Genomic DNA, 19,913 nt, shown 5'->3' with positions numbered 1-19,913 from the left:
GATTATTTTTGGTCGGAAATGGGCATTTCACTAGGATTTTGGTATTCTCATGTGCTTGTATTCCGAGCTATGGCTTTGGGCAATGGTTGTCTGTGTTTTCACTGTAGGAAAGTATTTCTTCTCCATTTTTACTGATTCCTACATTTCTGATTCTAAAGGTTAGTGCTTTTTTCTTTTCTGATTTATTACTGAAACAAGTGTTTTATGTTATTACATTCTTTCGATATTTTTGACACCGTTTGTCGGGAAAAGAATCTCCTTGAGGCTTCTTGAGATTCCTGAAGATTATTTTCCAACTTTTTTTTTCACTCTATTAGTTAAATTATTTTAAAAACTACTTCCTATTAATACTTTGAAATTTGTCGTCCTGGATTATCAATGAATTATAGTCAGTCGTATTTCAATGCTCAGTTTCTAATTTAATCGATATTATTATTATTACATATTACTGCAGCTATTTTCTTACTTTTTTAAACTGTTTTATTATTAATTACTAATTTATTGTTGTTGAAATTCATTTGGAGATACACTGTCATTTTTATAAATTGTATGCAGTCGTAGGCTCTTAACTGACTGCAATTGTCGAACTTTTCGTGGGTCTTATGGCTTAGAACTTCGATGAATATATTGGGAGAGAGCTAGAAAGAAATGAAAAATTGTGTTCTTATTTTTATTTGGTGATTTGTGATCTGAAAGGGGTGAGTATTGTGGAGTATATCCATTAATTCCTGCTGTGATCCTTTTTAATTATATTCTCTTTCATTTGTCAGAACATTTCATGCCATTATATTCTTTTTATTTATAACTTCCGTTTTACAGTTTTACGAATTTATAGAATTATTTGCTCTGTATATTTTACTCAAATATTGTTTACTGCGATCTTCGCAAAAAATGCTCATTTCCATGAATTCTTAAATTCATTCCTGAAGTGGAAACGTAATTATTTCCATAAAATTGGAGAAATTTTGCTCTCTTTTGGATCTGAATCAAACATTTAACAAAAAACAAAATCGAATTTTATTGTAAAAGCGGTCAAACATTTCGTGCTTTTACTTTTTCGTCTAAACTTTTTGTGATCGGTTTTATCTCTGCTGTTATTATTATTAATAGTCAGTGAATGTTTTTCAGTTAATTATAATGTTACAGCAAAATAAAAGTGGTAAGTGTATCTCAAAAGAAGATGGGAATGTGAAGGCATTAGCATACTGACTAATTCGAATTCTGTTAGATTTGCTAGGAATCAAAGAAGTATAAGTCAGTAAAATCCCACAGAAGTTAATGCTGTAACCACTCTTATATTACAACTGTCACTGTTACCATTTGCTCTATTATTATTAATATTGTTGGAATTTTATTTCCACTCCAATTTCTCAAACTTCCATTTTATTCTTGCCAGTTATAGCTGAAGTTTCTTTTATAACTGTAAAACTGAATGTGGAATTTGATGATGCTTAAGATTTCCGAGACCATTGTAATGTGATTTTCAGACATTTTAGCATTATCAAAATATGTTTCCAAGCGCTCTGATTCCTAATTTTGTTTGTTGATTTAACATTTGCTGCAATATTTCGCTGAAGATTGAAGCATGATACCACTTCTTTGTTAATATTCTGTTTTTAATCGCTTGTATAATGTTCTCCATTTGACATTTGGGTTCATATATGGTTGTGTAGTGCAGCTAAGTCCCTCATTTTTATTATAATTTGTTGTACAGCGCTTTGATTTGTCTCTTCCATTGAAATGTATTAAACTTATTAAATGTAAAATTGGTTCACACTTCATCACCAAACTTTGTGTCTTGGATATTCTTATCCGTTCAACAGAGAGAATTAGTAATAGAAAAGGAAAAGTGGAATAATTCATTTTCAGTTTCTTTGTTTAAAATTAAAATTAAGCATTGTCCTAGCAATATGAAAGAAATAAGTTGGACGGGAGAAAGCTAGAGAGATCTTGGCTCCATGGTATCCATTTTCCTTAAAGTTACCACCAAAGAATCTTTAAAAAGTGAACCGAGGGTGACCTTCAACTCAGTAATCGCTTCCAAAAATAGGTAGAAAAGATATGTCAGCATTAAATATGCTAGGCTAGGTCAAGTTATACTAATTTCGGCTTTTCGATACAAGTTGTTTTTAGCCAACATAATCTAATGTAATGTATGAGATGTTGCACTGTGCATGGAAGTTCATCTGTTCTGCTCCGTTATGGAACATTTTTACTACTTTTATTAATAGTCACTATCAAGATTAACATAATATAAGCAAATTATAATAGTAGTAGAAAGATAAAATACAATTGCTATAGATTTAGTGAGATTCATCTCATATTTCAGTTTTCTTAACACTATTTAAATTAATTTGTGAAACTGATATGTACTGTAAATGTTGTGGGAATAATATTTGAATATGGAAGTATTCTAATTGAGAAATGTTCAAGCTAAATAATTTCTTTGAAATGAATGAGAATTTCATTTTTACATTAAAATTGTAGAGAATTTAAAGGCGATTTATTGATATATTTGATTGATTGGCATTGTTCTGTATTCTGATTGTGCAAATGATAGAAAGAAGCAATGGATGGATTGACAATGTTTTTTGCTGGCTGCTTTTCTTGGGCTGCTCGGTCTGATCTGATTCAATCTCTTATCTGCTGCACCCTATGAAATGTTCCCCAGAAAGATGTATGGTTACGAAAATAATGGCTGCTGTGTAATGCATTCCTTACCATTGCTTAGGCTTATTTAAAAGAAGTACGGATACTTTATAAATTTTTTTAGTTAGTTGTCAAATTTGTTAAACTTTATTTGATATTTTACTAATCTCTTCTTAATCTCTTTCTTTCAAATTGGTTAAATGCACTAGCTAAATTTACGGCAAAGAAGCAGTACTTGAATTTAATTTCAGAAATTCTGATTATAAATAATTGTTGCAGATAAATTTTTTGTGGGAGCACTAAAAATATATAAATTATCTCGTCTCTTTATCAGCGTGGAATTAGTGGCAGATTAAAAGTTCTAAAAATTTTACATTTGATTTAGGTTCGATCTTTCTTAAAGATTTTCAGGATAAAATCTATTTATAAATGAAACAAATTGATGCCTCTCTATTTTATGATGTAAAAGGAGGTGCCAGTGAACACAATACAAGAAATCGTCAGTGATTTAAATATTTTAAAAGCACTGATATTTTCAACTGCTAAGTTCCCTCAAAAAGGAGCAGAACATAAATATGGTTGTCTCTGATTGATTTTAAAGTCTGATGAAGATCCCATAGCTATTTTAAAATGATCGTAGGCTCAATATGAAGTGCAAAAGATCTGATTTAGGTGCAAATTCGCTTAGTTCAGTTGTGGAAAGATTTTAAATGCAATCAAGCAATATCTTCTTTTATCTTTTCCTATGTTATATGTTTTATTTCGACGCTATAATCTTGAATTTTCATTCGCTCTTTTCATTTCAAACTCTTTTTTGTTTTGGAGGCAAATTTCAATATCTTTGACGTGAATTTACGTGGATTCGAATTCTGCCGTGCTAGATGACTGAAAGCTTTTCCTATAGATTCTTTTGTCATTTATCATCGCTGATAGTGTATTAGCAATTGACAATGCTGAAAGCAGCTCATCCTTTCTCTGTTGAAATGACAACATTTTGAATTGCAAATGTATTTTCTACATTATTTGATATATTTCACATCTCAAATATCTAATCTGAAATATACCGCAACTCCGTATATTTCTATAAATCCTTTACATATTATACATTATATTCCATTAAAATGTTCATTTTTGTTAGAGCTACTTTTGTTGGGAAAAGTTTTGATCAAATTTCTCCTCTCAGCGCTATGAGTTCATGAAAAAGCTCTCCGTTGGGAGAGATTGATCACTGGAGAGTATTGAAATGCAATATTGATAATGCTACGCTGATAAAAGTTAAATATAAATTTATGGATTTACTAGGAAATTTTCATAAATTATATATTTTGGTATATTAGATACTCTTTTGAAGAAGAAAGAAATTACTTCTATGGCTGACAATACTCTATTCTTAGCTTCTTATGCGTCATATCATGAAATGATGAAATATGATATATGCTTCAAATTCTTTTTTTTTTTGTGGCTAGCGAATAGTTGCAGATGAATACAACCTAGTCCTGTACTCTTGTATGAAGTTGTAATCAAAGCTGTAGGTTTCATTTTCTGGTTGGGAAGTTTGGCATAATTTGGAGTAATTTGCTCAGTATTAGTTTTTTTTTTTTTTTTAAATTTTCAGTATCATCGTTCAATTTCTCTTAACTTTGTAGACCATCAGCAGTGTTGAGACATTCCAACAAAGGTTCTGTATCCGTGAAAGTAGAGAAAGTGAGCGGCTTTCCACTGTAAAAGCTACATAGTTCAATTAATTATGCTATTTATTGATTTTGGCAGGAAACAATAGTTGCAATGATGAGAAGCAATGAGTGAAAAGATAGGAAGATAACGAAATTTGGTGCTGAACTGTGAGGGGCGGTGAAAGAAAGGGTGTTGAGGGTATTGAGGAGAGAGGCTTATTAGATGGGATTATCAAAAAAAGCTGCTTTTAGTAGGAGTTGATAAAGGCTTAGCAGTTGCAGCAATCACCCTTAGGGATTACCAGTATCAAACAGCTCCTCCTTCGCCCTCTTTTAAAATAAATTTCTTAACTGCACCGTTTTTCCTTTCTTCCATTGTTGTTAGAACTGAAGACTTTGTTGATTGTTAGTAGCAGCTATTATCATTCTTCTTCATATATAGAACAAAAGTTCGCGTAATCAAACAATTTATGCAATTTAGAACGAAGCAAAAAAGTATGCATTTGAAGTAAACACCGCCTGGAAATGATATGTTCACAATTTCACTGGCTCACTATTTCCTGATATATTTTGATTTGGATAACTTAGGATGTAATGTTGTTATTACACCGCCGATACTGGACTGAGACAGATTTAACTGGCAGTGTCAATGACAGTCGCATGTCTGGACGTATCTTGCGACAGATTTCGATACTGCGATGGAAGATACGTTTGTTTGGTATAAATATCTAATATCCGATACCAGTGCGCATCATGATTACATTACTAAAATTTGTTTGAACAGAATTGTCTCTAGATTCCATATTATGTTCGGTTCAATCTTAAAAATATGTCACAAAGTTTCTCCAGTAATGTTCGTCTTTCACGTTGACGTTTAGTATAATATAAAGGAAAGTTTATTTTCCTTTCTTACGGTTCCATTCCTACTACTAGCACTGTTTATCAATCTTGCATAATATTCCTGACTTGCTCTTCTCCTTGATGTTACCCACTTATTGCTTTTTGTGCTTTTTCCATAGGAGTTCTTCATCCTTTTTTAATTTAGATAAACCTGATAAGGAAACGCTCATAGAGATGTTTATTTTTTCGTTCTTGTCATTATTTGATCTCGTGATAGAGATTATGAAGAGATATTCACAGCAACAATTTTTTTTAGCAAAGTCCATTTTGAACTTATCCATGGGGAATTGAAATTGTGTTCAAGCCTTATTTAGGTAATCAGTTTAATTATAGGGTGCATTAAAAGAATAGTAGAGTAAGTAGGCTAGGTGGATGATATTAGTATTTTCGAAAATTTCATTTCAAATACATAAATCATTTCTTAATTTTTGCATCTCATTGCTTTTGTCATTTTGATAGAATGCAAAGAAAAGCTTGCCCAGGAGAAGTTTGTTGAAAATGAAAGGAACGAAATCGATTGTTGTTGATAAAATTGTTGGGATGTAGAAGGGATTACTTCTCCATGTTATGTTTCTTTTCTTCAGCACTTAATTGCTTTTTAATTTGGTATCTGTTTCATTTCAAAAGATGAACAAAATGTAGGCAGCAAGTTTAGTGATTTTTTGAAATAGCTGCTACTTCAGCCTTTATTCACTTGTTATGCTACAAACAATTCATTAATTTGTAAATCAATCTCAAATAATATTGCAAAGTAGTATGATGAAGAATGTCAGTGTTATCAGATAAGGATTAATGGAATGTCAAAGACTAATGATATTTTCTTAGAGATTAAACGATGTTGAATAATTGATGTAGATCTTACTATATGATTTTTATTAGCAATTTAATTATAATGAATTTCAGTTCAGATACAAAGTTAAATAAATTGATATTCTGCTGACATTCATATTGATGGTCATTCTTCATTTTTGATTTCAGAATTTACATTATTGACTGAAGAAAAAATTATGCAAGAAGTTGGACAAAGATTCATTTTTTATCCGAAAAAGAAGATTCATTCAAAAATCCTATATAGTTTCATCCGAAATTTTTGCTAGATATTTCAAAATGCTTCTAAAACTTCTTAAACTGAAGAAGGGAAAGATTATAAATTAACTATTTGATGGTTAGAAAGCCTATTAATAAGGACTGGAAAATGGAAATGGAAGAAATGATTCGCTTCATCTGTATAGAAAAACAATCCACGGTAAAAGAACTTTATTCGCTTTTAGATGGAAATATGGGATGGGATATAAGAGATGCATCGTTTATTTGATGAGAGTTACGAATGGAAATTAAATGTGCCTAACAAATTTATGTTAGCTCAGATATTTGTTATTTGGTGACTTGAAATTGATGAAAATTTAAATTTTGAATAAAGAAAGAAAGGCTCCGAGTGATTATTCATCTTTGGTTAAAATTTATTGAGCATAGATGGAGGAAATTGCGTGGTATTAATTTGTGAAAGAAAATGGAAGAGCTTTGAAATGATAAGCCTTTATCCTTCATCTTTTATGTGTGATCTGAGTATTAATTTTACAAAAAGTATGAAGAAGTGAAGGTCAATGGACACTTTTTATAAAAATGTAAGATTTTAGAGGAGAATGTTTGTATGTATATAAATTTCACTCATATATATATATGTAAAAAGAAAGAATGATTTTATCATTCCCTCAGGGATTATCGTCTTTTTGAATGGTTTGAAGAAGAAAAATAATAGTCAACTAAAGCAGTGTGATTTCTTTTCTACAACTTCTTGGAAATAAGACGACTACAATTTTCTTTTCTTTTTTTTTTTAATTTTCAAGTAAACGAACTCTTGTTTGGTCCTCTGTCTTTCACTTAATTTTCAACAAAAAATTTCCGTATTCGTGGGACTTCAAGGCTTGTTAACATTTCTATATTATTCAACTTGGAAACCATTTCGTAATGTTTCCAACATTAATTGCATCAAATTTATGTATTTTGTGCCTTCTTTTTTCTTCATATAATTAATTGCTAAAGATGATTCAATTTTTTTTTAGTTACAAGGATTCAAGGATGGTTCAAGAAAATAACCTTCATTATTTAGAATATGAGTGCTAAAATTTGAAGCGCAGAGTTTGTGCAACCTTTGGAAAATAATTTCAAACAGAAGTATTCGAGTTTTTCCATGATCAGACTTAAAAACATTCAAGTTCAGAGACTACTGCTGTCATTCGATTGTCATAATTTGTCGCGATAAGTGGTGACAAAAAAGTGAGTAAAGGAAGACTAAATAATAGTGTTTTGGTAACAGAATATATAAAATAATTCTGAAACATTTAATTAACAATTTAATCATATATCAATGAAAATAGATAGCTATTGAAACGAATCTTGCTTCTTTTGCTGCATTATTCAAATTTTTAGAACTATAATTGGCTATTATGAACAAACAATTGTAAATGAATTTTGGAATGAGAAAGGTAAATGATAAATTGAGATTTAACTAGCAATCGTTTTGTTCAACTGCTTGAAAACTTTGGCTCATTAACTTTTGTGTTTCAGTCGGATTGTTTCCATTTTTATTTCAAGATACTTTTGTAATTTAATGTTAGTCTATCTCATTCTTATGGCAATAACAAGCTGAACAAAATTCGGAACAGAACTTTTCCGCCAATTTTTTTTGAAGTTTGTTTTTATCAGTAATAATAGAGTGCAAGTTAATGCACCACCTTATTATCCCATCCAAAATCCACCACGTCAGCAGTTTTATCTTTATTTTTGGAATATTTTTCAAACATATCTGTTTTTCTTATCAAAAGTTCAATTAAATTAATATGCAAATGTCTCATAGAAATGAGCAATAATTTGCATATAATTGATCCTTCCAAATTTCTATTCATATGAAAATTCAGATTTTGCCAGTCTACCAGTTTCATATTTTATTATATTAATAGCTTGATACCTTAGTCATTTTCTTTTTCCTTCGCTTCATTCGACAAATAAAATTGTAAAGTTTTAATTAAAGCATTTTCTTTCACACGTGAATGGCCTTCTGAGTTCGAAAGTTTGCTATAAAATTGAACTTGATTTAACCTTAGAAAATAGTTCAGTATTGTTTACTATAATCACTCTAACAGTAGAAAATTGAAGCTTTCAAAATGCTTAGATATAAAGCATCGCATAACGTTTACAACTTATTCGCATTTGTATGGAAGATGTAAATTTGAAATGAGTTGCAGAATGACGACATTGGATGAACGGTCAGTTGTTGGTCCAATGTTAATTTGGCTGGATGCTTTGGAGAAAGATTTCGACAAAGCATTTGTTGATTTGGATTTATTACTTGGGGAAATTGATTCCGATCAAGTAATTCAGTTTTCTCTTCTTATCTGCTTTTTTTTTTAGTCGAATTGTTTTTCTGCCAATTTCGTTAAACAATTGGTCTCTTTTTCTTTTGGATTTTGATAAAAAAATCTTTAAATACCTCATTTGCTAAATTCATTACTTGTTGAATTCATGATATGATATATTCAATCTACAACTAATCAACATAATATTAATGCGATGAATATATTCAAGTAAAACGTTTTTGTCTCCTTTTATTTGAAATTTGAAATCACATTCAAATCATTTTACATTTTCAGATCAAATCCATAGAATTGAAACGATACCTTTTAAGAAGTTTCAGTTGTCGCATCCTAAATGATTTTCGAGTAATTTTGACAATATTTTTTGTGAGAAAATTTTTGATATTCCAGGCGGACTTAGTGTTTGAAAGCCGTCATAAAATGACTGCACTCAGTAGTGCATTCGCTCAACTTGTCCATAAAGCGCAAACGATTTTTCAGTGCAATATACGCCAAGAGGTTTCTCATTTTTATAGTTGAGATTAAAACTTTTTCTATTGAGTAAAATCGGAGTAACCTCTATTTGCTTCTTCTTTTGCTCCTGTATTAAAACGTGATATATATTTTCCTTAAACCAGTGGCATCAAACTTGATATTGCAGGCAGAATTGGTACAACTTAGGAATGACTTATGCTTATCGCGATCTGCTCATTACGAGCTTGAACGTGAATCTCAGCAACTCATGCTTCAGGTCCTACTTTAAGTGAAAAATCTCAAATAGCATAATTCTTTGCCATCTGTTGAAAAAGTGAAAATTGTTCTTTGCATTGATAAAATCAATTTTGAAAATCTTCAGGTGCATAGTTTACATTGTCAAGTACATTTCAAAACTGCTCCACATGAATCAGATATGATCAAGAAGAAGCTGGTATGTGTAACAAACATTATTCATAACATATTTCAAGTTGTAGTTTTTGTTCTTTCGAAAATTTAAAGGTCCAGTGATAGGTAATCAGATAATAGAAAATAATAAAATCGTTTAAAATAGTCGAATAAGTATATTGTGAGTGAACAGGAAACTCAGTTTGTTCAACCAAAAGCAATAAAGTAGTCAAAGCATTCGAAATCGGTTAGGGTACAGTTAGCTGATCAATGCTTTTGAGAGGCTAAACAATTAACAAATTCATTCTTATTGACTTTAAAACTTAGTTGGCACTATGAAGTTCTAGTCAATAGTGAATAGCAATATACTTAAGTTGGTGAAAGTTTTTGATTTCATATTTTTATCATTCCAAAGTATCACATACTGATCATTTAATTATTCATTTTAATTTCACTATTCATTAAATTGTTGAAAAAAAGTAAAGTGTAAGCAATACTACTGATGTGCTGATTCGTAATTTAAGAATTTCTTTGTCAGTACTCATATAATAACTCACAATGAAATAAAATTATGCTATGAGTAACTTCTTAATTTTCGCTGTTCAACTTCCAATTAGGAACAAGAAATACTAACCTTTCGATCCGAAATCCGGCCTCCTGCAAAACTTCGTTCGGAAGTGGAACTTCTTCGTAAAGAAAATAAGAAATATCGTCAGATGATTCTGGCTATGCAAAATGAAGTTTATGGTGCTCGACTTGCTGCCAAATATTTGGATAAAGAGCTTGCTGGAAGGTTTGACAATAATTCATATATTAAACAGTCTGGTGAACAAAACTGTCATTATTTTCATTTTCTTAAAAATATTTTTAGTTTGGAATTTTTTTCTTTTTTTTTTTTTTTGGTAAACAAAATCAGTACTTGCCGATCAGTGAGGAAATATGCGCCATCATTTAAGAAAGAATATATAATTTCTTGATGAAATCAGATCTATGTTTTTTTTTTTTTTTTTTTTTTTTTTTTTTTTAAATTGCAATCTCTCATTGATTTCAGGATTCAGCAAATTCAGTTACTTGGTAGAGATATGCGTGGTGCTGAACACGATCGGTTATGGAACCAGCTGGAAGCTGAAATTCATCTTCATCGCCATAAAACTGTGATTCGAGCATGCAGGTATGTTAATTACAGATCAGAAAAACTCAGCATTGATATATTTGATTAACAACAGTTTAAAACAGAATGAGTTATTATAGAGGACGAAGAAATCATCAGAAGCATTTGCCGTCGCCACCTCATCATGATTATAAAAGCTTACGGAAACAGAAAGGTGTGGGGCAGATACGAAGTGTTAAACTTGTCAAGGACTCACACGAAGGTCTCGGCATATCCATTACGGTGCTATTTGTACTCCATCTTATTTTAAATGGTGATTTTCTATCCGGATTCACATGGGGACCTTTTATCTTATTTGCACTTTATCTGGGGAATACAAATAATAAAAGATTAAGATTTAAGAAATATGTTTCAAATGCATACTTTTGTTATTATCTGAAGCCAGCAATACTTTCCTAGACTTTCTTAGATTTGTATGCCAACAGTTGGGATGAGAAGCGAGTTTTTGTAAACTCTGAAAAATCTTTTTAAAAAAACTAGCTTTCACATATCGGTTTTAAAGAATTTTGATAGAAGAATTGATTTGTTTTAGGGTGGAAAAGAACACGGCGTGCCAATTCTGATTTCGGAGATTCATCCTAATCAACCTGCTGAACGATGTGGTAATTTGTTTGTTGGTGATGCCATATTGTCCGTTAACGGTATTGATTTACGTACTGCGAAGCACAATGAAGCTGTTCACATACTTTCCGAACAGGTTTGAGGTTATTGCTTGTGTATATCTCTTTTACTTTAACTTTTACTGTTCATACTTTTCCTTCTTGAAGCTCGTATGGAATTCTTTTATCACGAACATTTCAGCTGGTGAATTAACTCAAGTTATAGGTTAATGCTGTGTCATGTAATGTGCCTTTCATTGGCACTGTATGAATTTTAACTTTCAACAGAAATGATCAAGAGTTACTGATGAGTTATTTCAGATGGATTAAATAGTAAGAAATACTTTCAAAAAACTGATTTTAGTCTATTCGTCACACTCTTATATAAGTGTTATAAGTTCGTTGTTTCCCACTAGCTAAGCACTTACATTGGTACAAAGTAATACCACCGAGCATCATTAATTTCGCTTACAACTTAGTGTTATTAAATATTGTTTTGAAGAGTTATTTAGCTCTTTATTTGATTATTCTTCAGTTTTTGCCATAGTTGGCATAATTTCAGGAAGGAGAACTAAATTTAAAAGTAGTCTACGTCGCTCCGGATCAGGATAGTGATGATGATGGTGATGTAATGGTTGAAACACAGGGTGGCTTCGTGTAATTATTTTTATTTTTTTATTTGCTATTTGCTCAGAGGAATCAGTGTATACATCTCCTCTTAATAATGTGCATATTTACTTTTTTCTACGTGTATTTAAAAATGTTTTTAATCAGATTCAATTTATATGAACCATTTACGGATCGTGAACAGAAGTTGGCGAGTTCGAGCACGTTGGAACAAACGACAAGTAGTTGCTCGTCATCTGCATCCCATCACAGCGATAACAACAATTCGATTACTGAAAGAGGCGCTGTCCGAAAACGATGATATAGCAAGGAATTAAAGATGATTAATAAACATATTTAGGCACACCTGATTATGAAGATGATCATTATTCTCCTAAACTGTTGATGAACATGGTGTGAATTTGTAAGATTAATAATGTCAGTGTTGATCTCACTCAGTTATCGTTATAAATTAATTTATTCTGACATTGCCAATAGTAAAAGAATCTTAAAAGTTTTTCAAACTGCCCATGTGTTGACATCAAATAAAATGAAAATTAAATAAGTGCTTCTTTTATAACAAAAAGAACTTCAGTGAAGTGATACTGTTGTAATAAGGAATTTGTACATGTTTTACGACAGCTTCGAAAATGCTGATGATTTTTCATTTGTTTAAAGAATGTTATATTTATTTTTCAACGAGTTCACTTTCTTTTCTTTCTTGCTTTAAAATGTCAATATTTTTTGGTTATTTCTGTATAATCTTCATTACTAGCTAGGGCTCAACCAAAATAGCAGTCATGATGCATTTAGCCTAGTTTCCTTCCTTTAACAAATTTGCATGATTTATTTAATTAAGAGTAAGCATTTTGAATAAGGGATGCAATACAGAAATTGAATGAAGTATTATGCAAAATGCTTAATCAGTTGTCAGTTCAGTTCTGTGTAATTAGTTTGTTAGCAAGTCGCTAATCATTGATGGAAACCTTAATAAATGCTTTTTCTTCCAGGATAGTATGTGTGAGTGAATTGTTAACTTTTGTAGTTATATCAGATCAGATCAAGACATTTTAAAATGTATTAGTCTCTGGTCAAACGTAGCTTTCTCCTTGAAAGCATGAAAAGAAATTGAGACAAAGAAATGAAAGACTTTTTTGTTAGTAGAGAAGACGGACCTTAGGGAAATAAATCCACCAAACTTCCAATGTTCAATTTAAAATGCTTTTCAAAGTAGAACTGAATAGAAGCGGATAGTCAGTCAAATATGTTACCCATCAATAACAGTTATTTTCACAAATATTTTTTCAATTTGATCATTTTAACTTGCAGTCAGTAAATTGAGAGAGAGTCAGCGTTGATGGCCCAAACTTCCTGTAGAACTCGTATTATTATTTATTATTCACACAAGCTCTTGAATTTGAAATTATGAAGTGGTTGCAATGATCGGAATGTAATGATGGTGTCATTAATTGTGTAGATGAGCAATTTGAAAAGGAACATACAAAATTGCAAAGCAGCGGCACTATCTATTCTTCGTTTCCTGATCCGGACAGAAACTTCCGAATATCACACTGGAAATGGATAATCATACTGTTGAAAATTGTAGCTGTCTCAATAAATGAGAAATTACTTTTTTGTCTGTTACAGTCTGTACAACGAAACTACAGTGATGCAAGAGAGGTGCAAGAGAGGAATGCCGAATCGAGAAATCATTGAAGTTCATGTCAGCTACGAATATATTTTATATGCTGTTGAAAATTTAATATAGAAGTGTAAACAACGCAAATACCAGAAAATCAATTGATATCTATGATGACAGTTGCTCAAACATAAAATACACTAATATTTTTTAATCTGTTAAGCCAAAATCGTTCTCTGACTCCTTTCCGCTAATATTCGCGAAATCAATATATTCAAATGTATGAATTATTATTTTTTTACAAAAATACTCCTTAATATTATTAATAAAGTTATTTGTTGCGCCTATGACAACTGTCTGGAAAAGTGGAATACTTACATTGTGATTACAGTTGCAGAATCTCAGTCAGAAGAGAAGATACCATTTCACTCACTTGGTCTACTGCTCAAAATAACTATCAGGCTTGATTAGTGAGTTCAAACCTTGAAGAAATCGGCAGCTGTCATATGAATTTAAGGACCAAGCAGATGAACATAAACCGTTGACTGATACAAAGATATCTTAAAACATTCCAACAATTCATTTTTACCTAGGTAAAATTGTATGTTATCTGTAGTGTGAAAGATATAAATTAGTAGTTTTTACAAACTGAATCACTATTTCAGACTAAATGGGAAGTGGTCAGAGCCGGGCAGGCGAACTAAACGGCAGTACTTCGAAACTTTTCCGATGTCTATGGTATCAGAATAAACAAAGTTTCGATGATTTCTATGAACCTACTACCATCACCTCTGCTAAGAAGAAAAAGTTCAGAGAGAGCTGTTGTATTAGAAAGACACTTATTAGTGAAAAAGCAGTCATCGTAGATGAATTTGATCTCAGAATTTTATTTGAATGTTAAATTGCTTCAATTGATTTGAGTTTTAAATTGAATACCGTTTCAGAACAAATTCACAACATTTGAATGAACATTTTAGAAATACTCGAAGAGTGAAATCAAAATGTAGAGAAATATCAAAAGATTCTTTGGCATCAACCAATTTATTGAATGATTCAATGACTTCAAATTTTGAATTGCAACAACAGAAACAAAAGACAGCAAACTATGTTATGAAGAGATATAATGATGCTTCCATTGATTACGTATCATATTTATACCTCTCACACGATTCTATTACAAAGGTTATTTTAGGCATTTCTTTCAATTCAGTTAGAAATTTGGTAGAATAATTTCCACCTTTTCATCAGGGACAAATTTGAAAATTCCTTGTGAATTAATGTTTTATTTCATTGATCAGGAATTTTTGAAATTACAACGAATTTAAATTGATAATAAGCAAAAACAGTCTAGGGAAGAAGTACTTAAAAACTCAAATCCAGGCAAATTGTTGTTTCTCGAATGACCTCAAAACAAAATCATGCTACGTTCTATTAAATAGACGGCTGAATAGAGATGACCGATCATTTAGCTGCAGTGGTAAGGAGGATTGTCATATCACGAATCCAGTTCAAGTGTATGGATATAACAATACTGTCGGAACGGTCTCAGATTCCGTTAGCAGCAATTATAAGGTTATATCCTTCTTATTCATTCAAATATTCATTTCCATAATTTGTATTTCAAAGTACTTCATCGATTTAAACAGTGAGGGAAGGATTAACTCCACTTCGGTGACTTTTATTAACAGCAATTAAAATGGAGCAATTACAGGGTTATTATTATCATATGGGCATTAAAATATATTCCATGGCTTTCTAACTGAGGCAAAACCTGAAGAACGAGATTCTAATATCTTGAATTAAGTAATTTGTATGTTTTTCTAGGACTAGAAGTAATAAAAGCAGATTTTCATGAGAATAATAAAAAGGGAAAAGAACAAAGGCATTAAAAAGTTTGCGCTTATCCATGAAACAAGGACATTAGCTAGAAATTCTGATCATAATTCTTTTATCTGGTAATAAAATCGTTCTGTTTCAGTTAAAAGCTTCAAAACAAAAAAGAATATAGAAATATTGGAAGTACTTCTGATGAAAACTATAAACTATGCCTCTACCATAAATAACTATTTTGATAATAAATTAATTCATTTACAAAAACTGGATAGAATCAGAGAACCAATTAATAGTTCCAAGCACGAAAAAGAAAAGGGATCATACCACCAGCATTACAAATATTTGATAATTTCTCGCAGACCGATAACTGATAATTTTTTTCCAGAAAAAACTGATAATTTAATAATTTTCCAGTGCTCATTCAAAACTGATATGCTTTTAGCTCTCCCTTAGACCTGTGATGATGCCGAAATGAAACCAAAGTAGATACACAATACAAAAGTAACCTATTCGAACTAGTCCCAGTCCTAAACCACTGCTGGGTGAAATTCGACCTTTAGTGAATAAATTAATTGATTATAGTAATTCAGAACTTGTAAAACATAGAGCTCATTATATAGTTTAGATGATAAAAATAAATAAAAATGGGTATAAAATGGCTATCGCAATCAAGAAACCGCGGAACAGTGCAACTGAGAAATTCGCCTTGGTAAGCTTTCTTGATAAAAATTTAATACTATAATGGCTTTTTCATTTTTACTAAGTACTTACCACAATTTATAATAATAATCGACAATAATAACTGACACTAGTAATTGATAGTAATAATTAATTAACTAATAATAGTAAAAATAATAACAATAATAATAATAATTACCTGTTATCGTAGAGCAATCAGTTATCATACTTTTCCCACATCTGCATATTTAATTAGGAGGAAGCAAGAAATCATCTGTTTCACTTAGTATTTCTTTTGATCGTGTCTTCAGTAGTGAATTGCAAAGAATTAAAATTGAAGATTGCATTATGGTGTAACAAATGAAGTATCCTCAATTGTTGAGATCATTACAACAAAAATCTCTACGACTGAAGAGTTTTAAATAAGTTATTAATCATTTATAAATTATAGTTATATTAAAAGCTGAATACATTATACATAGATGGATATATCTTGAAAACCAAAAGAATGTATAAGGCTAGGAGTCTCTTAAAAATATTTCAAATACTAAAATGTTTGCTGTCTCCTTTGCACATCTACCTACTCTTTCTCGACCGTAGTGACCACTACCATAGTGACCACCGAAAGATGCAAGCCACAAACAAATGCATCATCATCATTATCCATATTTAATATTCTATCATTCAATTCAGAAAGTCTCGACGAATTCACTTTTCGCTTTGACTCACTTAGAAGAAATAGTGCATTTTGTGAAGAGAAAGCGGAGATTAACAAATTCCGTGGAGCAATGCGTAGTAACAGAGAGATAGAAAGGATGAGGTGGCAAGAATTCAGTTTGCGATTTGAAGAGAGTGAGTGTAGGTGGTGAAAGGTGAAGGAGGAGATGAAGTGGTTGGTGTAGGGAGGGGAGGGTTAGTTGGTTGAACTTCGAGATGAAAAGTTCAATTTAGGGGTTGGTGGATACGATGGCAATAACAGCACTGCCGGTGAATTGCTGGCTCAGGGAGCGCTTGAACAATTGGGTGCAGCTGTCCGGACACGAAGGTTCGATTCCTCTTCTCTGCTCCTCTCCTTCCATCTTATACCTTGGGCGATGATTACCGTACCATTGCATTCTGTAGTGTCTCGCTGTACTCTGTATTGTCTTTCAGACTATTACCTTACCGGTACCTGATCTTCTTCTGTTACTCTTCTATTCCAATTTATGGAATACTTCCCTCAAATTTGCAGGAACAATAATTCCGGCAACTGATAAAACGCTATGGAAGAAACGATCGTACAGCGGTTGCAACGAAAGTAATGCGTATCGTGCATTAATGAACGATTCTGCATTGCAAGCTTTTGTGCCTCGATATTACAGAGAAGTCGAATATGGAAATGATTGTTAGTTCTTGGAAGTTTATGCTTTTCTGTCTTCATTAGGAGAAAAAAATGTTGTGCATTCAAGAACGAATGCTTGGGAGGTCGTACTATTCATTGAATTTCGAATCTTACTCGTATGTTTCGGCTTTCTCGTTACATGGTTTCGTGGTTTATTTGATTTAAGCTTTTTTTGGTGGAGGACATTTGATAGTGTACAATTAGTTGACTCGTTGTTTCATAACACAGAGCAAATATCCTTACAAAATGACTACTGATTTCAAAATTTTGTTGTGTACTATACAAATGATATGATGTTGCAGCTTTTATCGAAATTGAAGATCTCACAGCTCTATTTGATGACCCAGCGATAATGGATATCAAGATGGGAACCAGGTAAAATGTTGAGAACCATTATAAATATATTTATTCAATTATTCTTTTTTCATTTTGCACTTTTGAGTCTTTTGAATAAGATGATCCCTTAAGGTGCATTATTAAATTTTTCCAGAACTTTTCTGGAATCTGAGCTTAACAGTAAAATCGTACGAAATGATTTGTATGAAAAAATGGTTTCATTGGATCCTTATGAGCCTACAGAGGAAGAACATGCTACTAAAGCTATAACGAAAATGCGTTACATGCAGTTTCGAGAAAAGAAAAGTTCTACTGCGACATTAGGTTACAGGATTGAGGCTGCAAAAGTTAGTTTTTAATTGTAGTTTTTAAATTGTATGGATAAGATGTCTCACAAGTTTCTGGAAAATAAACTTTTTTCTTGCAACTTGCAAGGTTATTTTAAGGAATATATTATCTTTCAGATGCCAGGTGGGGTTTTGCAAAAAAGTTTCAAGAAGATAAAAACACATGAAGATATCAGGAAAACATTAGTGGAGTTTTTTGGACAACACATATCAACAGCGGGTTATCATATTCTTCAACGCCTGAAAAGATTACGAGAAGCTGTTCAAAAATCACTTTTTTTCCGAACTCATGAAGTATTTAAGAAAATTTTCTTTTGTTAACTTTACATTATGCACTTGAAAACATATTTTCAAAATAAGATATGAAAGTCGTGATCAGTACCATGATTGGGGGTATCCGAATTTTATTTACGATATCGAGTAATTTCTTTTTTGTGAGATGTATTATTGCAGGTTATTGGTAGTTCATTACTATTAATGTATGATGCAACATTAGCTAATGTATGGATGATTGATTTTGCCAAATCGATTCCAATGGAAATAGACTCAGTAGACCACAGGCGAGAATGGATTTTCGGTAATCATGAAGATGGATATTTTGTAGGACTAGACAATCTTATCAAGGTGTTTAAATTTTCTTCTGTTTATTTTTTTTTTAAATTTTTCTGTTTATGAAGAACAATATTTCTTATTAAATAAGAAAATAAGGAAGTTAAATTTCATCTCACTTTAATTTTTGTTGGCTATAAGCATTATATATAGTTATTATTATTTTAGTGCTTGTTTAACGCCAAAATTTATTTTTCTGGTACACAAGTTATATTTACTGCATCTTTCAGATTATGGAAGAATTGATTCTCTTATGATTTATTCGGATGCTTTTCATGTTCAGAATTTTATTTATCATACTTTCCACTACGGTTTTCGATTTTTGTAGTGCAAATGAAAATATATTTAGCCACCGCATTCAACCAACCTTTTTTTTTTTTTTTGAGTATCTGTTGGGATGCATTGAATAGAATATCGGAGAAACAAGTGATTTTTATCAAATGCGGAAAAATTAAGTAATTCCATTATTCCTTTAATATTATGTGGTTCTCTGGATTCTCTTATATATCTTTAGACAGTTAATTATCCACAATTACTATTAACTCACTGTTTACCTCTCCTCAGTATTGGCTTTTATTGGGAAAGACCACAGAACCTTACTCTCCAATTTATTTTTTTCACTTACTCTAAGCAATGTATGTTTTGAAATAATTCTCTATCTGTGTTTTGCATTTGTAAGATACGCTGTCCAAGCAATACTGCATGTCCTTAGTGCTTGTAAATGATGCGCTGGTTATTAGTTGAAGACAGTTTGTGAAGTAATTACCTACCTGATGATTTCCTATTTTCTTATTTTGCTGTTTTTGCATTATTATTACTTGTATGATAATAGACATTCACTTGTGTTTTTCATCTCCAATTTTTTATGTTATGAGAGTGCTGGGAAGGTCTCGCAAACTGTGCAGATTTGTTAGAGGCCTTTATAAATTTCTCCACACTTCTTATTACTTTTCATTGAATATGATCACAATTCTTATGTTTTGATATCAAAAGATGTAGATAAAAGTTATAAAATGTTAATGAAGTGACATGATTTATGCATTTTCAATATTTTTAAAGATGAAATGATCTCTTCTTGGTTTAATGCGTGTGTGTATGTGTGTGTGTTACTTTTGTGTGGCACTAAATTCGTATGTATATGAACATTCCTTGCTAAATCAATTAAAATTATGATTTGAAGTTAATTGAGTCACGAAGTAGTAGCGGGGTCAGGAAAATCCCAATATAAACCATCTATTGCAAATTACAAATTATTAT

At 31.3% G+C, this 19,913-nt stretch overlaps 4 protein-coding genes across 4 annotated transcripts; 2 read left to right on the top strand and 2 right to left on the bottom strand.

Moving 5' to 3' along the window:
• Positions 1-3,501: 3,501 nt before the first annotated feature.
• On the bottom strand, positions 3,502-3,609 carry Bm14439 (Uncharacterized protein; the record flags this gene model as incomplete). Its single annotated transcript, XM_043080714.1, has 1 exon — positions 3,502-3,609. A coding segment is annotated over one exon (108 nt), but the record flags the coding sequence as incomplete, so codon positions are not given.
• A 4,859-nt stretch (positions 3,610-8,468) lies between these two features.
• Bma-gopc-1 (Histidine-rich glycoprotein precursor, putative) lies at positions 8,469-12,155 on the top strand (the record flags this gene model as incomplete). The annotated part of the gene is made up of 10 exons (XM_001901461.1): positions 8,469-8,594; positions 8,987-9,094; positions 9,237-9,326; positions 9,432-9,503; positions 10,075-10,250; positions 10,509-10,628; positions 10,709-10,850; positions 11,161-11,325; positions 11,790-11,884; positions 12,002-12,155. 10 exons carry the CDS (start codon positions 8,469-8,471, stop codon positions 12,153-12,155), a joined length of 1,248 nt encoding a protein of 415 aa, XP_001901496.1.
• Positions 12,156-15,758: 3,603 nt separating this feature from the next.
• Bm13647 (Uncharacterized protein) lies at positions 15,759-15,854 on the bottom strand (the record flags this gene model as incomplete). Its single annotated transcript, XM_043080713.1, has 1 exon — positions 15,759-15,854. A coding segment is annotated over one exon (96 nt), but the record flags the coding sequence as incomplete, so codon positions are not given.
• A 106-nt stretch (positions 15,855-15,960) lies between these two features.
• Positions 15,961-18,913, top strand: Bma-lfe-2 (Histidine-rich glycoprotein precursor, putative; the record flags this gene model as incomplete). Its single annotated transcript, XM_043080712.1, has 8 exons — positions 15,961-16,014; positions 16,935-17,028; positions 17,215-17,367; positions 17,667-17,739; positions 17,855-18,047; positions 18,165-18,341; positions 18,501-18,671; positions 18,887-18,913. 8 exons carry the CDS (start codon positions 15,961-15,963, stop codon positions 18,911-18,913), a joined length of 942 nt encoding a protein of 313 aa, XP_042936646.1.
• Positions 18,914-19,913: the final 1,000 nt, after the last annotated feature.

Source organism: Brugia malayi (assembly GCF_000002995.4).
Source record: "Brugia malayi strain FR3 genome assembly, contig: Bm_v4_Chr3_scaffold_001, whole genome shotgun sequence".
NCBI lineage: Eukaryota > Metazoa > Nematoda > Chromadorea > Rhabditida > Onchocercidae > Brugia > Brugia malayi.
This window is presented reverse-complemented; position numbering and strand designations above follow the sequence as displayed.